General features: G+C 37.8%; 1 protein-coding gene across 1 annotated transcript in view; it reads right to left on the bottom strand.

Annotated features, from left to right (window-relative positions):
- Nucleotides 1-16,157, bottom strand: part of LOC138006705 (G protein-coupled receptor kinase 5-like) — a 26,069-nt gene extending 9,912 nt beyond the window's left edge. Inside the window, exons 1-7 of the mRNA XM_068853200.1 lie at nucleotides 16,007-16,157; nucleotides 15,742-15,825; nucleotides 15,509-15,624; nucleotides 15,277-15,366; nucleotides 11,660-11,808; nucleotides 5,926-6,018; nucleotides 5,272-5,335 (exon numbers count right to left, since the gene is read on the bottom strand). Of these exons, the coding sequence (XP_068709301.1) occupies nucleotides 5,272-5,335; nucleotides 5,926-6,018; nucleotides 11,660-11,808; nucleotides 15,277-15,366; nucleotides 15,509-15,624; nucleotides 15,742-15,825; nucleotides 16,007-16,058 (648 nt within the window). The 5' untranslated portion in view covers nucleotides 16,059-16,157. The remainder of the gene's footprint in view (nucleotides 1-5,271; nucleotides 5,336-5,925; nucleotides 6,019-11,659; nucleotides 11,809-15,276; nucleotides 15,367-15,508; nucleotides 15,625-15,741; nucleotides 15,826-16,006) is intronic.
- Nucleotides 16,158-17,292: the final 1,135 nt, after the last annotated feature.

Here is a 17,292-nt window from a genome sequence, read left to right as displayed (position 1 = left end):
TTTAAAAAACACTAGACCATATCCACACAGAAACATTTAAAGTGAGTAAACATCGACCAATGTAATTTTATAATAATAATACTAATATTTAATAATAATAATAACAATAATAATAATAATAATAATAATAATAAATATTTCGGGTTATAAATATTTAGGTTATAAATACTTAGCAATACTGGAAAGCAGCATTGAAAGTTGTATTTGAAGAGGAGAAAATAGTATTGGTCTCCTTTACTAGAGAGCATGGCACGAGACAATGTAATAAAAAACTGGAGAGTATCTTGAGCCTAAGGAATATAGAAGAATTGAAGAATTGAAGAAGAGGATCAAGAAAAAACACAGAGAAAAAAAGATGTATGTACAATTTATTAGAGAACATGGAGAGGATGTGGATAAACCACAGGTAACCCAGGCTCACTGTGTGTGCCACATAGGTAAATATAGAGAACATATGAGGCAAAGTTTAAGTCTGAAAATTTGCTAGAAAATGGAAATAAAAATCGATAAAACTTACCTTGGGGTGAGCTGTTGTAGCAATGCCAAGCCACCAGGCTCCGTAGAACTTGTAAGTTGACCTGCAAAAATGGCGGCCCGAAAGCGTTGTCCTCGCAAAGTGTCCAATTCAAAATGGCACTAAACTCGGGGCGCCTGGTGACGAGTATAATAAGTCCCCTTGGAGGGAGGGGAGTCCCAGATTCATCATCATCATCATCATTTCTCTTTGCGCCAGTAGGCGCATAAGGCCGTGGAGTCTACCAATTTAGCAATTTGGGACTCCCCTCCCTCCAGAACTAATTATACTCGTCACCAGGCGTCCCGAGTTCAGTGCCATTTTGAATTGGACACTTTGTGACGACAACGCTTTCGGGCCGCCATTTTAGCAGGTGAACTTACAAGTTCTACGGGGCCTGGTGGCTTCGCGTTGCTACCTGGAGATGCTTCAGTGGATTCATGGTTTAGAGAAATTCCTGTTCCACGAACCTGGCGTGTTTATTTAGCGACTGGATTCGATTTTCGCAAAAAAAATCATGCTTGTTTTGGGTCGATCGGAGTCCAGATGCTGGCTTCAGTCTCCCACCTTGTCACTATACTATGAAGGAAGGTGAACGGGGACCATTTTTCCCGAAACTTCATGTAAGTATTAAAGACAACAACAGCTCACCACATGGTAGGTTTTATCGATTTTTATTTCCATTTTCTAGCAAATTTTCAGACCTAAACATCGCCTCATATGTTCTCTGTATTTACCCTATGTGGCACACACAGTGAGCCTGGGTTACCTGTGGATAAACAACTAACGTAGGGTTGGTAACAGCCAAATCTGATCTGAAACCCACCACTGAAGCATTGATCTTTGCAGCACAGGAACAAGCCTTCAGGACAAACTATATCAAATTTCATATTGACAAAACAGTTGGATCGCCACTATGCAGAGCATGTCAACAGAAAGGGGAAACTATTTCCCATTTAGTTAGTGAATATAGTAAGCTTGCTAAGGGAAAATACAAATGACGACATGATAACCTCGCTCGAATAATTCATTGAAAATTATGTACAAAACACAACCTTGAAAGTGCTGACAAATGGTACAAATGTGTCAGAAAGTAACACATACAATATCCAACTAGACGCTCCATGAGTGTACACTGGGTTGCAGGTGGTACAAAGGGACTGCGTTGGGTGGTATTAAGATGGAATCCACCAGAATTTCGAGTAACAAGTGGACAAAAACCTCGTACCAAAATTATAAACATCGTACATATATTGCAAACTTCTGTATGACTATTTTAAATATCTTTTGAAAAAGGATCATTTCTAGCAACACCAAACATCAAAAACTTGTAACTGTTGAACTTCCTAAGAAACACTTGAAAGTACTGGTGAAATGAAACTGATGATGAACAATTTCACAATTTCTCTGAACGTTGAAATGTAATTTTTCTCGTTCCCATGGGAAATTGTTTTCGGTGTTACTTCAGGCAAATATTTATATCTCTAGCTTTCAGGAAATGTAAAAAGGACTGTAAATTTGTCCACTAAAAACTGAAATTGCTCGATTTTCTATCGGATTTCGTCTTCAACTGCAGTGTTCCAGGCAATTTTTCGGGGACCATTAAGGCTATTTAAGGGGTCACCTATAGAAGTCCTACCAGCAAAGGCCCTTTGGCTCACATGTTCATACGACGAAACAAATTCTTTTCTGAGATTAAAAACCTGGCTACCGGCCTATTAATCATTTGTCAGAAAGAAGAAATTTCTGTCATCTTTAGAAAAAATAGACACGCATTGCTTATGTGTGGTACTGAAGTAGCACAGCGCTTTACTCCATATTGTCAACTGAGCTGCGTTTTGTCTTCCAGGAGATTCCAGCTGTCTTTGGGTAATATGTAGGTCTAACAGTACACACGATATTGTTTTGGTATTGTATATTGTAGTGCCATGGTAGAAGTCTTATATAAATACCCCCCTGAGAAGATGCGGTTACTAGCAAAGTACTGAATCCAGAAAGATTGAAGAAAGTAAAAGGGAATCAAGAAACATTGGCTTCTGGGCTGACATGTTGATCATTTTCAAGTTCCCTCACAACTTCTTTTCACCACAAAGTTTAAGCGAACACTCTGAGCATCTGACAGCTTTGTAAACAAAAGTTCAGTGAAGTTAACTCTGTCTGGCGGGGTTAGTATCTGGATGGGTGACCTAAAAGACATACCACTTCGTAGCAGAAGCATAGGACCGAAAATTCTATTTTAACGCTATCAAATGCCAACCAAGCCAGGTACAGACATTGTTAGCTTGCTTTGTGCAAAAAAATATTGATGCAAAAGTACATAAATATTGATACACAGTTTTTAGGAAGAGGAGAAGGAAGTTTTCAGGACAGTCGATCGAGAATAAAATATTTTGCCATCAGTAACAAAATTTACGACATGAAAACAACATTAATTTTGAACCACGAATATAAAAAGTTACCATCAGCGAAAAACATTTTGGGAGATTTTTGCTAAGTTGAATTTTGTTATTGTACTTTGGCTGCACCGAGTAAATCGCATCATCGAAAGTGACATCGAATTCAGCCGGCGCTGTGATCAAGTTACTGCGGCGTGTTTACACGTGAAACAGCAACGCATCTGTGTCAAATGATGGCAAGATACCAGGTTTTTGTTTTTGTTAGTTTTCTTTTTCTTTCAAGTGTTATTAAATCTGACAAGAAATGTGCAAATTCAACACAAAGATCGCAATCGCCCAACTCTTGAGGTTGACCATTGTTTCTGCAAAGTCAAAAATTTACTCTCCAAGAAGAGGTTATTTATCACCAGGTAATTCCATCGTTTTGGGAATAGCAGCTACTTTATTATTCATCAGTGTCACAATTTTTTTGCTGATTTTGGGGCTCATTTTGTTGAAACTCAAGCACACTTCCAACGGACTTGTTTTTTTTCGTGACTTATGTGCTGCTTGCAGTGCACTACCACAAAAATCCTCCCCGTAACACATTTCAACACATGTATGCAAATTTGTTAAGCTCGAAAATTACACAACATGACTTTACAAAAGGTGGGAATTTCACGGAAATCTTTTCCAGCGAAACATTTATTGAAACAAACAACACATTTGCTGTGAGAGGCACAAATCCCTTCCTATTTCAATTGCGTGCACACAATCGGTGTCAAAAAGCATATGCAGTTAAATAAATTTCTGACAGTTCATATCAAACCCTTTTCGAAAGAACCTTGACTGTAAATAATAAAGCAGAAAAAAGACAACAAGCTTTCATTGAAATAATTTTTCACTGTCACATTTCCAGTTCTTTTTTACCTTTGCTGAGTTGAGTCATAAAATGACTTGCCAGACAAATTAGATGCCACTTCAGTAAACACAGTGATGCATTCAAGGCGTTCGATTCCTTCAGTGTTTGTTAAATCCATAAAAGAATTGCCATTTGACTTCAGTATTGTATATAATACCAAGTTAGTAAAATATTAGAAACAAAACTTACTTAATATCCAACGGCGAAAAATGAAATTGTTGTCAACGACCATTACTCATCGCTTTAAAGATTCCAGAGATTTATTTTTCACCCACTAAGTTGTTTACCCAATTGACGTTCCATTCTTGAGCTCCATAAGGGTATATTTTGTTTCAAGATGCAATAAAACACCTTTTGCATTACAATGACTTTTGACGCCATTCCAGGTTAATAATTAAATGTCCTCCTGTGTGCACCAGAGAAATCTATGCATTACCCCAGCCCCCTCAAACCTAACAAAATACGCACAGAAGACTCTATGCACAAAGACACCACTAAGCAGGGGAGTGACAGGCAAGATTTACCGACACAGAAAAAAATAAAAAAACGACGAAATGCAACACAGATTCTGACTGGGTTTGGCAACCCAGTAAGTAAAAAGAATGGTACTTATAATTATTGAAATAGTGATACCAGGTGATAATACACTTGGAGAGAAAGAACTGGAAAAGATCGCAAAATACCAAGATCTAAAGGGGGAAATCATCAGAATGTGGGCTTTAATAAAAGTCGAAGTTCTACCAGTAGTTGTTGGCGCATTGGGGACTGTATCAAGAAGACTAAAAGGGATTTATGGAAAAGATTGATATAGTATTAATAACAGTGGAAATATTACAAAAAACCGCCTTACTTGGGACAGCAAGAATAATCAGAACCATGTTAGATATGAATGAGGCCTAGGACCTTAAGGCCCAACCCAGCTGGTTTGGGCCTTAAGGTCTTGTGTGGAAAGTAAACAATAACAATAATAATTGTGGATCCTTGGGATGTCAAGAGATGAAAATAAAGAGATACAAGTGCTCTCAAACGCAATCTAATGCAAATTACATCTATCTATCTCAAGGATACCAAAGACTGTTAGTCTCCGCAAGTGCTGCATAGCACAAACCACTATGAAAGCCTATTTGTCTTGTAATTGTATGTTAATAAACTTACTGCATGGCCTCATTTTGGTTTACATGCATATTCTTTCGAATTTTGCTCACCATAACAAGGCTAGAAAAACTTAATATATAGTCAGCATTAAAGAAAATTATTATTATTATTATTACTATTATCATTATTACATGTATCATTATTACTATTATTAATATTATATATAGAAAGGAATTTGAAACAAGCATTTGGATATTCTTTTAAGTGCACCCTAATATTCACCATAAAAGCCCAATGTGAAAAAATTTGCCCTCAATCAGACAATTAACTTTAAAACTACCAAAAAGAGAATCAAGATCAAGCACCTCTCCAAATCCTCCTTTTCCAAGTACTCTGTAGTGTCGAAATGTTTTCTTAGTAACAGGTTGTCTTGAACAGAAAAAATAAAGTATGTTTTTTACAACTCACAAAAGGGGCAATTTTTCAACAATGTTTAACCCAATGACCCCTGAGAGGGAGACTGAATAGGTTTTACTCTAACACCAGATGATTTTACTCATCAAAGGGGGTGGTCTAGGGCAGTTCAGGTGTCAAGGGGTTAACCCTATGATGCCTGACCTGGCCAAAACCGGCCAGCCCCGTGGAGTCAATGGGTTAAAGCTGGATAATTTGCCTGAAATCTTATGAATATGTGACAACCATGAAGCGGAGAACAAGGGCTTAACTAATTGGGAAGACTTTAATATTTCAGAAAAGAGTGGGGTCTCAAATCAAAAACCCTCTAAAGTCTGCCTCATGACCCGACAAAATAATAGACAATTTCTAATTATGGTTTGCAGGGGGGAGCGTTGGAAATTTGACCTGCTGGAATTCCTTGTTGACACCCTGCCTTACAACTTTATCTGGAAGCCTGAGACTTTTTGAGAATATGAGAAGGGATGAAAGCCTAGAAGAAAACATCTCAAATCTAAGAGGAGAACCAATCTTAGACTATGTACTTGACACACAGACAGTCTTACCTTTCAAGCCACTTCCACTGTAAATATCTGGAAAAGTACATTGTTTGTTGGTAATCGTGGAAAGGTTTATCTCCTAAGAAATCTTTAACTTCCCTGAAATAGAGAGTGAAGTGATCTATACATAATCAACACACAATACAGTTCTTTTCCATGAGTGAAGAAAAAGGCAAACATTTTAATCGGTCTGATCAATAATATTACTAAAGACGACTTCTCCAAATGAGACTTCTCATGGGGCTGTTTTCTTAGAACCAGATGGAACAGATGTGTGGTTGATCCCAAATACCAAGTCTAAGAAAGCTTTCCGTTGACAATATTCAAGGGCTTTTAGGGTTTGATCATTGTATCTCAGCATATCCAAGAGTGGTCAAACAAATTTGAATTTTAGGGGCAAATGTCTAACAACTGAACATGATGTTAATCCTTCCATGTTTTTAAACTTGTCAAAAGTTAAAAACTAATAATTATGCAGTTTAACGATGTTAACAACAAAGAGCAGAAGTAGTCTGGCCTATGGGTTGGTTGATTATCTAAGAGCAGTCAGCGGTGTTTGGCACTGGCACAAACTCATTCCGTCACTTTACCTATTGACTCCCGGGAGCAATGCTTACAGTGTAACAGATTTTACTCTGTCTAACACCATACAATTTTACTCAAAAACTGGGGGTATCCAAAGGTACCTGAGGATAATACCACAAAGAGTACACTCTGCACTAAAATAAACTTGAACACACTTATCAAAACTAACGCTCTCCTATCTACGCTCACACAAAATGAATTGCACTTGCTCTCACTTTCACACACTTACCTACATTCGCATGCATTTCTACATGATTTGCTGTGATATTTTGCATAAATACAACACGTGATATTTCAAAATTGTTATGGATAATTTCACGAGCCATTAGGCGAGTGAAATTTGGGACAATTTTGAAATATCACGAGACTCAGTGGTATTTATGCCAGATATCACATACAAATCATGCTATTATTTGTTTATAATACAACCTGAGAAATTCATGTACCGTGAAGAACTTTGCAACTTTTCATCAAGTTGTTTTGCTTTATAGGCGAGCAATTGGTTTTAAAGTTCTCGCTTTCGGCCAACCCAGTCCAGACATTGAGCCAGGTCAATACATAATAACATATGATTCTTAGTATTTTGGTTTTATGAATTTTCTTTTAGTTCATACATGTAACTCTCCTGAATTTCAAAATCTGGAAATCTTTTCACCATTTTTTTCTAACTTGCGCGACATTATTTCATGACTTTGGTTACCATTAACTTTTATACTGATTTTTAGGGTAGTTTTTAGTTTGGTAGTGAACCATGTATTTTATTTGGTTTTGTAGAGTTTTTGTCAAGATTTCCTAGGTTTTTTGGTTACCATAGTAACTGTTATTTTTCACATTAAGGTATTTTAAATTAAGCTGAAATAACTATATTAATTTGCAATAATTAGGCAAAGTTGTGTATGGAGTCAATTACCTCAGGTTCATGTTAGCATCCAAGCTTAAACAATGGGACTAAATTGAAATTTAAAATGTTTTTTTTTGGGAATGAAACGTCAGTTCATTACTTGGATGTTTGCATATACATTAACAGTAAAGCATTACACTGATGCATGTTGACCTAAAGTTGGGAAAGGAACAGTACACTCAGAATTCAGTGAGTGTAGGTAAATGCATATATGAGTTCAGGCATGTTCACACGAGTGTAAGCCAAGTGCCGGTGTAGGTAAGTGCATAGCAGTGTAGGTAAATTGACGTATGTTCGTGGAAGTAAACTGCACTAGAGTGTACCTTAGTGTGTGTGATACAAGATCCACGCATGCGAGTCACGGTCAGTAAGTGCATATCAGTGTAGGCAAGGGCACCTTAGTGTTGGTCAGTGAATATGTGTGAAGGTGAGTTTGTATGAATGCATACAGTGTAGGCAAATGCATATGGGTGTAAGTCAGTGCATATTAGTGTAGTTCAGTGCGTATAGTGTACGTAAGTGCAGATGAACGTGGGCAAGTGCATATTTCTGTGCCTGAGTGCATACAAGTATAGGTAGATAAATGCATATCAGTGTAGGTCAGTGCATGTGAATGTAGGTCAGTGCAAATGAGTATAGGTGAATGCATGTACAGTACCGCTCAGAATTGACCTAACATGGAACGCGTTCGCGAACGCGATCAGAACGAAACTTGAACGAGAAATGAAGCAGCAACAGAACGGATATGGAACGGGAGCAGAACGGATATGGAACAAACAAGTTCTCTTTAACCTGTTCTCTAGAACACGTTCTCATCTGCAGGAACGCGTTCTAGAGAACGTCCCCGTTTAGCGAGATTTACGTGTACTTTGTGAAGTCCACATTTGTTAGCATTAGGCGCGTGTCGCTTGACACCCGGCCCGGTTAAAAAAGGGTTGGTGTTCAAGGCCGCTAAATTAAGCGCTTGAATTTAAGACTACAATTGGGAAACTGTAATAATCTGAAAACGGAGATGGAAAGTACATTTCATGTGCATTTAGCTGGTAAAGAGAAAGCTTCAAAATATCTTTCTGTTTTCAATTAAGAACAAAACAAAAAAACCCGCACTTCAAATCAGCGAGAAAAACAGCTGCAGTGAACAGGATTGAGATGTTAGTGTAAATATTTTCTTTTTCTCAATATGGCCAAAGAGGCTTGAAAATTTACGTACACATTAGTTGAATAATACCGTTCATCCACAGACAATGAGTACTTTTAGAGTTGTAGAACCAGAACTAGCGTTACGCGACTAGTTTTGCACTAAATTTTTAACCATCACGCCAAAAATAAATTTATCGTTTGATCTGTGGTTTGGTTCGTTCGGTTTGAATCGTTTGTAAAACACTGGGTTTCCTTCACTTTAATCGTTCCTTTAAGATATTTCTTTTGTACATAACCGAAAATACACGTTAAAATTCCACTAGCCATTAAATGCGCGCAAACAAAACAACTGGCTTGTTCTGCTTCACTAAACAAGTTTGGTTGCCTAGCACATGACAATTTTTACTCAATACGTGACTAATTCTCTCACGCAAAGTACAAACTTTAAACCCTCGAAGCCTTTAAAACGCTTTAAACCTTTCTTTTTTTCCATTCTTTCAAGCGATAGCTGCCGCGAACCAAACTAACGATAGAAAGGTTAAAGCGATACAAACGAAATTAAAAGTGCGATGTTTCGGATCAAAATGTAACACGTCCAACGAAAAATTTTCAGATTCCACCAACTTTGTCTTTGTGCTGTGTGCTAACAAAGCAAAATCAACAAAAGGAAAGTATCAAAATAAACAGCAGACATAATAGACAAGCTTTTGTTTTCGTTATTATTTCAGATAAATACTTTGTAACAAAGAAATAGCAGATAAACTTCGGGTATTGTCGGTAAGCGTTTGACAACCTATATACCGTGCGCAAGGCCAAATTTATACGTAAGTCATCTTTTGTCCTTGTTTTGCTCACTTTTTGTATACAATCAAATATTATATTTTTGCACAATTGAAAAAGAAATCTTCTTGATCACTGCAATAATTTAACTGGTTTTTTTTTAAATATCTCTCGCGCAAAAACCTCGTTTTAGGAAAAGACTAACTGCTTGACTCGAAGTTACAATCCCATCTTCATCTCGCAGTGAATGTTACCGGTTTTTGTGAACGCGTTCTTTTTCTTGTAAATGCGTTACATGGAACGCGTCCAATGGAACCACAAGAGAACAGAGCTCGAACGGATTCGGAACGGGTATAGAACGGATATAGAATGGATAAGAGTACAGAAATTGAACGAATATGTAACGCGTTCCGTTCAGCGTTCCCTGTTAGGTTAATTCTGAGCGGTACTGTAAGTGTACGTAAGTGCATATGAGTGTACGTAAATTCTGTATGTTAGTGCATATCAGTGTAGGTCAATAAAATTATGTATGAATGTAGGTCAGTGTGCATGTGTGCTTGTACGTAAACGCATACGAGTGTAGGTCAGTGCATATGTGAATGTACGTAAATGTATATTTGTGTAGATTAGTGGCAGCATAGGAATGAAGGTAAATGCACATGAGTGTAGGTCAGTGCATAAGAATGTAGGTCAGTGCCTATGGGTGGAGGTAAATGTACGCGGGTGTAGGTCAGTGCATATGAGTGTGTACTATGTAAATGTTTATTTGTGTAGATTAGTGCATAGGAGTGTAGGTAAATGCACATGAATGTAGGTCATTTCATAAGAGTTTCGGTGAATGAGTGAGTGAACGTAAGTGCACACGAGTGTACATAATTGCATATGTGTGTACGTAAATGTATATCAGTGTAGGTTAGTGCATGGGAGTGTAAATTACTGCAGATGAATGCAGGTCAGTGCACATCAGTGCAAGTCAATGGATATGATTGTACGTAAATGCATACAAATGTAAGTAATTGCTTATCAAGATAGGTTAGTGCACAGGAGTGTAGGTAAATGCAAATTGGTGTAAGTTAGTGCATAGGAATATACATAAGAGTGTAGTTAAATTCATATCAGTGTACGTTAATGCATGTAAGTGTATGAAATAGCATACATGTGTACGTTAATGTATGTGAGTGAAGATTATTGCATAGGAGTGCAGGTAAATGCAGATGAATGAAGGTCACTTCGTATAAATGTAGGTCAGTGCACATCAGTGTAGGTAAATGGATATGTATGTAAGTGCCTACGAATGTACGTAATTGCATATCGTAGGGTTAGTGCATAGGAGTGCTGGTAAGTGCATATCAATGTAGAATGCATTTGAGTGCGAAAGTGCATATGGTTGTACGTAATGCGTATGAGTGTATGTTAAGAAACGGTCCAGATAAAAACGATAGCAACAACGGCAAAGACCATGTTGGAATTCAATTGGAAAGCAAAAAGGTGATAACTTTTCTATTATCTGTACTTACTTCTGATTGGCTTAAACAGCAAAAGTTAACAAAACTTCGTAAAGCAGAATTATATTCATCCTTACTTTCCAACCATCTTCCATTTAACAAAATCTGGTCTCAGTTTGAATACCACAGAAATCGAATGTGGGGAACACGTAAAATTGTAAACGTTTCTTGGCTTTCGTTTTCAACTCTTGTTGGTCTTGTTGTTGATCTTATTGTCGGTCAATATCTTTTAACACAAAAAACACCCTTTCAAAATGGGCTGTAAATGAATTTTATTGCGTTAACAGCCTTCTTGTAGGTTTATGCATTCTCTGCGTAAAAATGATAACATTCCTATTACTTTGGGAAAGCACCATTGCCGCATAAGAAAAGAAATTGAATGTGAATGAATGTAGGTGAATGCATAAATTTGAGTGCACCAAAGTGCATATAATTGTGTATGTAAATGCATATGAGTGTGGGTTCATGCATATATAGGAGCAAGGGTGTATGTAAATACGTACGCATGTAGGTGAATGCAGAGTATTCAAAATTTGTGTGCCAGTTTAATTTTGAACTTTGCTTTAGAGATTTTGAATTTCCTATGGTAATTCCTTGATATATCGCAATAGTTAGCTATGAGCTTTCATTTCAATATAAAATAAACATTGTTTAAAGGTGAAAACTATTTCCAATGTTTGATGGATTACTGTTCAGTTATTGTGCATTTTTCGTACCAACTTCCTGAAAAAATCTTCAAGATTCCATGCAAATCTCAGAAGCTCCAAATATGAATTCGGATTTTCATTTCAATCTCGCACAACATAGCTCTACTGTAACACTTAAATACCTGACAGCATCCTTGAAGAATTCCATGGAAAATTCTTCATCAGCAGCTTTTGACACCATACTTAGTGTCTTCTCTGCTGTATCATCCATGACTCCAGCCACTCTATGGCCTCCGTGCCTTTCGCCATCCAGCAAAAAATCATAATTTTGCTAGTGGAAGGAAGAGAAGGAAATATTTTAAAACTAAATTCCTTATTTTACAAAAAATTAGCAGCTACTGTATTAGACTGCCCTGATTGGCTGAGAATTTTACTGCTCTCAGAGAGAAACTGGCTACACAATGAAAGTAGCCAGCTATTTTTAAAACTGATTTTTAACCCTTTGACGTTCAAACCAGTCTAACACCAGACGATTTTACTCGTCAATGGGGAACCCCTGGGATCAATGGGATAACTGTGGCTGGTGTTTTAGTCATTTGTTTCACCCTGAGTACAGTGCTCGAAATTAGCAGTCATCCAGTCGTCCCAGACAACCAGAAAGTTTACCGGGCAACAAGATCTTGGTAGAATTTAAAGCCTGGTTGCCCGAGGTAAAAAACAATGGACAACTCAACCAAAAATAGAAAACAAATTAATCACAAGCAGCACCCGACTAATGGGCCTTCTGTTTCATAAGCAGAGACTTTACCTTTTTTTTTGGCACCCGACTTACATGTTGCTTTTCTATTGTCAATGTCTAGACAACAGGAGTGTGAAGTTAGTAATAATCATAAATTTGCTGCAGCTGAAAATTTTCCTGTGTTTTGTTTATCTGTGGCTTTTACAAAACATTGTCAAATAGGACAATGCAAGAGACAACATTACAAAGATGTAGCCGATAGACTTCGACAAAAAACCACAGGCACACACTAAGAACTATGGGATACTCAAGGTCCATCGCCATGCATGTGCTTGCATCTCAAAATGGAGTGCAGTTAATCATAGGGGGTTTGCTAATGGGCAACCAAGGATTTATCAGGGCAACCTCATCGGGTGTGGTTGGCCGACTTTTGAAACAGGGGCAACCTGGAATTTTTTTAATTTCGATCGCTTCAGAGAACATTGTAAGATCAAATTTCAATCGATGATTCAGACATGCCATTGGACACCCGTTTTGAATGCCCAAGATGTTGATAGTGCTACCAATACGCTAAATGAATCTCTGCTTTATCTTATGAATAAGTGTTTTCCCATTAGAACTGTGAATTTGTCTACAAGAGACCCCCTTGGATGACTCCTCTTGTCAAGTAGCTGTTAAAAAAGAAGTTGAGAGCCAATGCTTCTGGGAATGTGGCAAGAGCCAAGGAGTTATCGAAGAGGGTATCGGGTATCCTTAGAATGCATAATATCTCTCAGAGGAAAAACAAACCACTGCCTGTCTTGAGCGAGAGTTTTCTATGTGGTCTGAATGAATTTTTCGCAAAACTTTGTCAAGATGATAGTTACTCGGAGCTTTCATTCCAAGAAATTGATAGTGAAAAGCATGTATCGCCTCGACTCAATGAAACCGAAGTTATGATGGCCTTGTCTAAGATAAAAAAGACAGCATCAGGTCCGGACAGAATACCCTACTGGGTTTGGAGCGATAATGCTCTACTCTTGGCTCTGGTGGTTACTTTTATTTGGAACTTATCTCTGTGTTCCTATACACATGGCCTGAGGCATGGAAAGAGTCTAATATCAGTCCACTCCCTAAGGTGAAAAAGTATTATCTTATAAGAAAAAATATCTTATTATTTATTCAAAATAATACGATGCGACACAAAAAACAGGGCCCTTACTGCATTCAAGTGTTATAAATTGAACAGTTCAAAGGAATAGACAATTGATTCATTTTTCCAGTGACAGAAAAAAATCACTGGACACATCACATCGTCAAATACTAGACAACAAGCCAGAATTGTATAGGAATTGGTTGGATGAAAAAAATAACTTTTCCTTTAAGTGTCTATATACTTGCAGCAGTTCTTTTCATTTTGCGTGCACTTATATGCACAGTTAGATGCATATATGATGTAAAGACCATTTCATTTTTGCTTGTTTAAAAAAATTGTGTGGCTACCTCAATAAGGGACCTGAAAACTCTTTCTGTGTATGCGTATTTTCTCTTGTTTCTTGCTGTTACAAAGATTATTACGCCATCAAAGACCCATTAAATTTAAACTTCATCTGGAGTGTCAGGACCCTTATTCCAAATTATCATTGAACTCCTTATCAATGATTTGAATGAAAATATGTGATTGGCTGATAACCTTAACAACACCATCCATGCACTTTCATTGATACCATTTATTGACCAAGTTTTTTAACCATTTATTCATTTAACTAAATTAAAGTAGATATAAGCATTGCAGCCCCAATTCAGTATTCCTGAGGTGATTTTTGGTTGTTATTCCTAAAGCCCATGTCCACGAGTGAAGCTATCAAGAAGTCTCCTGTTATCTGCTGGATATGAATCGACTATGTTAATGGCAACTAAAACTGGATACATTTGGCCTTACTATTGTCAAATGAGTGATATCTGCTCAGGGGTGTTCAAACATTTGCTAATTGATAAAGGCAACATAAAAGTAATGCATAAATTGTTCGAAGCAAACCGCATAAGCAAATGAAAATTGTCTACTTTGCAGCCAGCAACCACTTGGCGGAAATTTCGAAGCTAGCCGATTTTAAAGATTGAACACATCGGTTGTTTGCGTGTTGTAATTAGCTGGATTTCTCGCAACAAAGGCTCGTTCGTTAAATGTATAAGTTTAATCAATTCTAGTTGGTGCAGTAATGATACTTCCAAAAAGATACACCAAGCTTTAAAAGACCTCTTGGAAAATACTTAAAACACATGATCAGTTTTTTTTCCAATTGAATTTGTGACATGTACATGAGCATCCCAATTTTAATATTTCTGATCGAACGCGATTCTCTCCGAATACGATCTCTGTACACTCCAGCCAATCTTATGTTTACACAAAAGAAGGAAATGAAATATTGAAAAAAGCAAACACGAAAATATTGAAACCAAATCTGCAATGCTGCAGCGATGCTGAATTTCGAACGACTGATGCTTTGAACCGCTGTCGGTTTGCTTAGGGTCATAATCGCAACTATTTCTCCTTTAATTTTAACAGACTTTTAATCGCCCATGACCGAGAGCCCATGCACACAAAATGCTGTAGCCTAAGCGAATATTTATAAATTAAGCTGAAATCATCGTGAACCCGAAAGAACAAACAGGACTGACAAAAAAAAAAGCGATGAAGAAGGAAGGCCAATTACGCAACTTAAGAGCGAACGATCGATCATTTAAAAATTTGGCCAAAGGGAGCTTATGTTTCAATTATACATGACTCTCTTCATTAACCCAACACATTATAAAAGGAAAACCATCTTAGAATTTAACTTATTCAGCTTTTGCCCTCAGAGAGATACGATTTGAGACGCAATTAATTCATATCAAGTGCTACAGTAGAGCTGTAAGAGGAAATCGTTGTGCACCTTGTACATAAACAATAATTCCTGGCCAACTAAACGACTGATTTTTGGCGCCTTTCATGATCTCGAGAGCTGAATAGCAGCCCAATTCAGCGCAAATAAACAACAAACCAGAAAACGTAACGTCCGTAGTTACACAGATATAGCTCACCGTTTTCTGTTCCGGAATTAGTAGGTGCTTGCGTACAAGTTCTTTGGCTAGAGCGGGCTTCTTGGATTCTTCGGCTTTATCAAATGCGTCCTATTTCGGAAACAAGAGAGAGACTCGATAATTCCTGTACGAGAACTTCCGCGTCCTAATTAAGAATGTCGATGAATTTACGCAACATCTTCTGTGGGAGCACGCTGTAGAGTTAACACAAGCAAAAATCAACTTAGCTCACCACTTCGTCAAGAAAGTCGATGACTCGCTGGAGCTCTGCATTACCAGAGCAAAACTGTCGGAATAGCTCTCGTCCTACGGGCTCTTTTTCACAAATTCTGTCATAAGTGAGCTGCACTGTGAAGAGAAAACATAAAGAAAAGCAGTACAATAAGTTCAAGTGCGTACCGTAGTTAGAGCAAATTTAATTCAGATGAGCAAGAGTTTCACAATGGGCTACTATTGAAAGCTCACATTCGTGTTTTAAATGAGCGGATATGGTATGATGCGGAAACTTTAAAAGCTCCTTCCATTTCTTACTCCTGCCTTTAGTTTTACCTGCAAAATACAAGAATTAAATCAGAAAAGAGTAAAGATACCGTCGCACGCTTGGCAAGGCGTTCGATTCAAGCTAGAGCTCAAACTCTTTACAGACACAAGATCATGCGACCACAAATTCGGCACGCTTCGAGTCGCTTGCATGCGACTCGTTCTCCAGACATTCTGATGCCATACTCACTTTCTCGTGCTTTTAAATATACGGTGTTGGCTACAATATTCTCTAGTTCCATAACTTGGGCAAAATCATGGGAAGTAATGTGGAAGGTACATAAGAAACCACCCACAGGAATATGGCTGTCATGGACCGAAACACAACCGAAGCTTGTGATTGGTTGGCTAATCAAGTTCTTAAATCACGAAAAGCAACCGCAGGGTACCCCAGTGTGAAGTGACCTCGGAAGTTAATGAATGGAGAAGCCCAAAGAGAGATAAGAATCTATTTCAAGGTGATATTTACCTCGTTATTGAGGTAATTGAGGACTCATGACAAAATTCATTCCGCAAGAATGGGCAATTTATCTAACTCTAACCCTTACAACGACCCAAGTTACCTCAATAAGAAACTTGACGAAAACAATGCTTTTATTTGGTCTTAAAAAACCAGAAATTGCAGACTCAAAATGCGGCCGAGTAGGCGGTAACAGGCATGAAGAAAATTGAAAAATTAAGAAGAGAAAAAAGTTAAAGTAGAATTTGAGAATTCCAACTTCCCTGCTAGCAAAGATCTCCTTTCTTTTCGCATTCGCTGGGCTGACCTAACCTTAGTCGGCCCAAGCTCGGGTTACACGCGAGACGTATTGTAGCTGCAGCTGTGAAAAGCGTCACGTCAGCAACAAAGTTCACCTGTTCAAGGTATTTTTTTGCGTGTGTATTTTGAGTCAGTTTTACGACAAGGGAGCAAAGAGTCAAAAAGTTATCAAATAAATGAACGAAATAAAGTAAGTTAACTCACCTTGCTTTTTTTGTTTTGTCTTGTCGAGCTTTTTTCGACTGTTTTGGGACGTTGTTCTTGAAGAGTCTGTCGTAATCTTCCTAAGACAAAGTCAAGGCTGTACATAGCGATTTATAATGGCCGGTAATAGGACTGAGTGGAGTCCAATTTGGCCTGCAATCATACAAGTAATTAACAAAAATTGGACGACCGCGTAGTGCTGTATTTTCAAGGACTGGATCCGAGCAGGAGACACAACCACTCAATGGCCATCTGTAACGACGTCCTGGTCCGACAGAAAACCAAAGTGCTTTTTTAATTGTATTTTTAATAATTTATTATTTTTTGGGTCTTATTGGTATTATTTTGTGTGTTCCGTGATGTTCCGGTTTTCCGGGAACTTTCGATATTCCGGTGTTCCTGCTTTTAGCACATCCAACCCAATTGAGGAGAGAAGTAAGTTTGTAGTCGTTTTGTTACAAGTCTGAAAAGGCGAGGGGAAGGACTCGAAGAACAGAGGCACAATTTTCAAA

Source organism: Montipora foliosa, chromosome 6, assembly GCF_036669935.1.
Source record: "Montipora foliosa isolate CH-2021 chromosome 6, ASM3666993v2, whole genome shotgun sequence".
Lineage (NCBI taxonomy): Eukaryota > Metazoa > Cnidaria > Anthozoa > Scleractinia > Acroporidae > Montipora > Montipora foliosa.
Note: the sequence above shows the minus strand (reverse complement) of the source record. Positions and strands in the feature narration are given on the sequence as shown.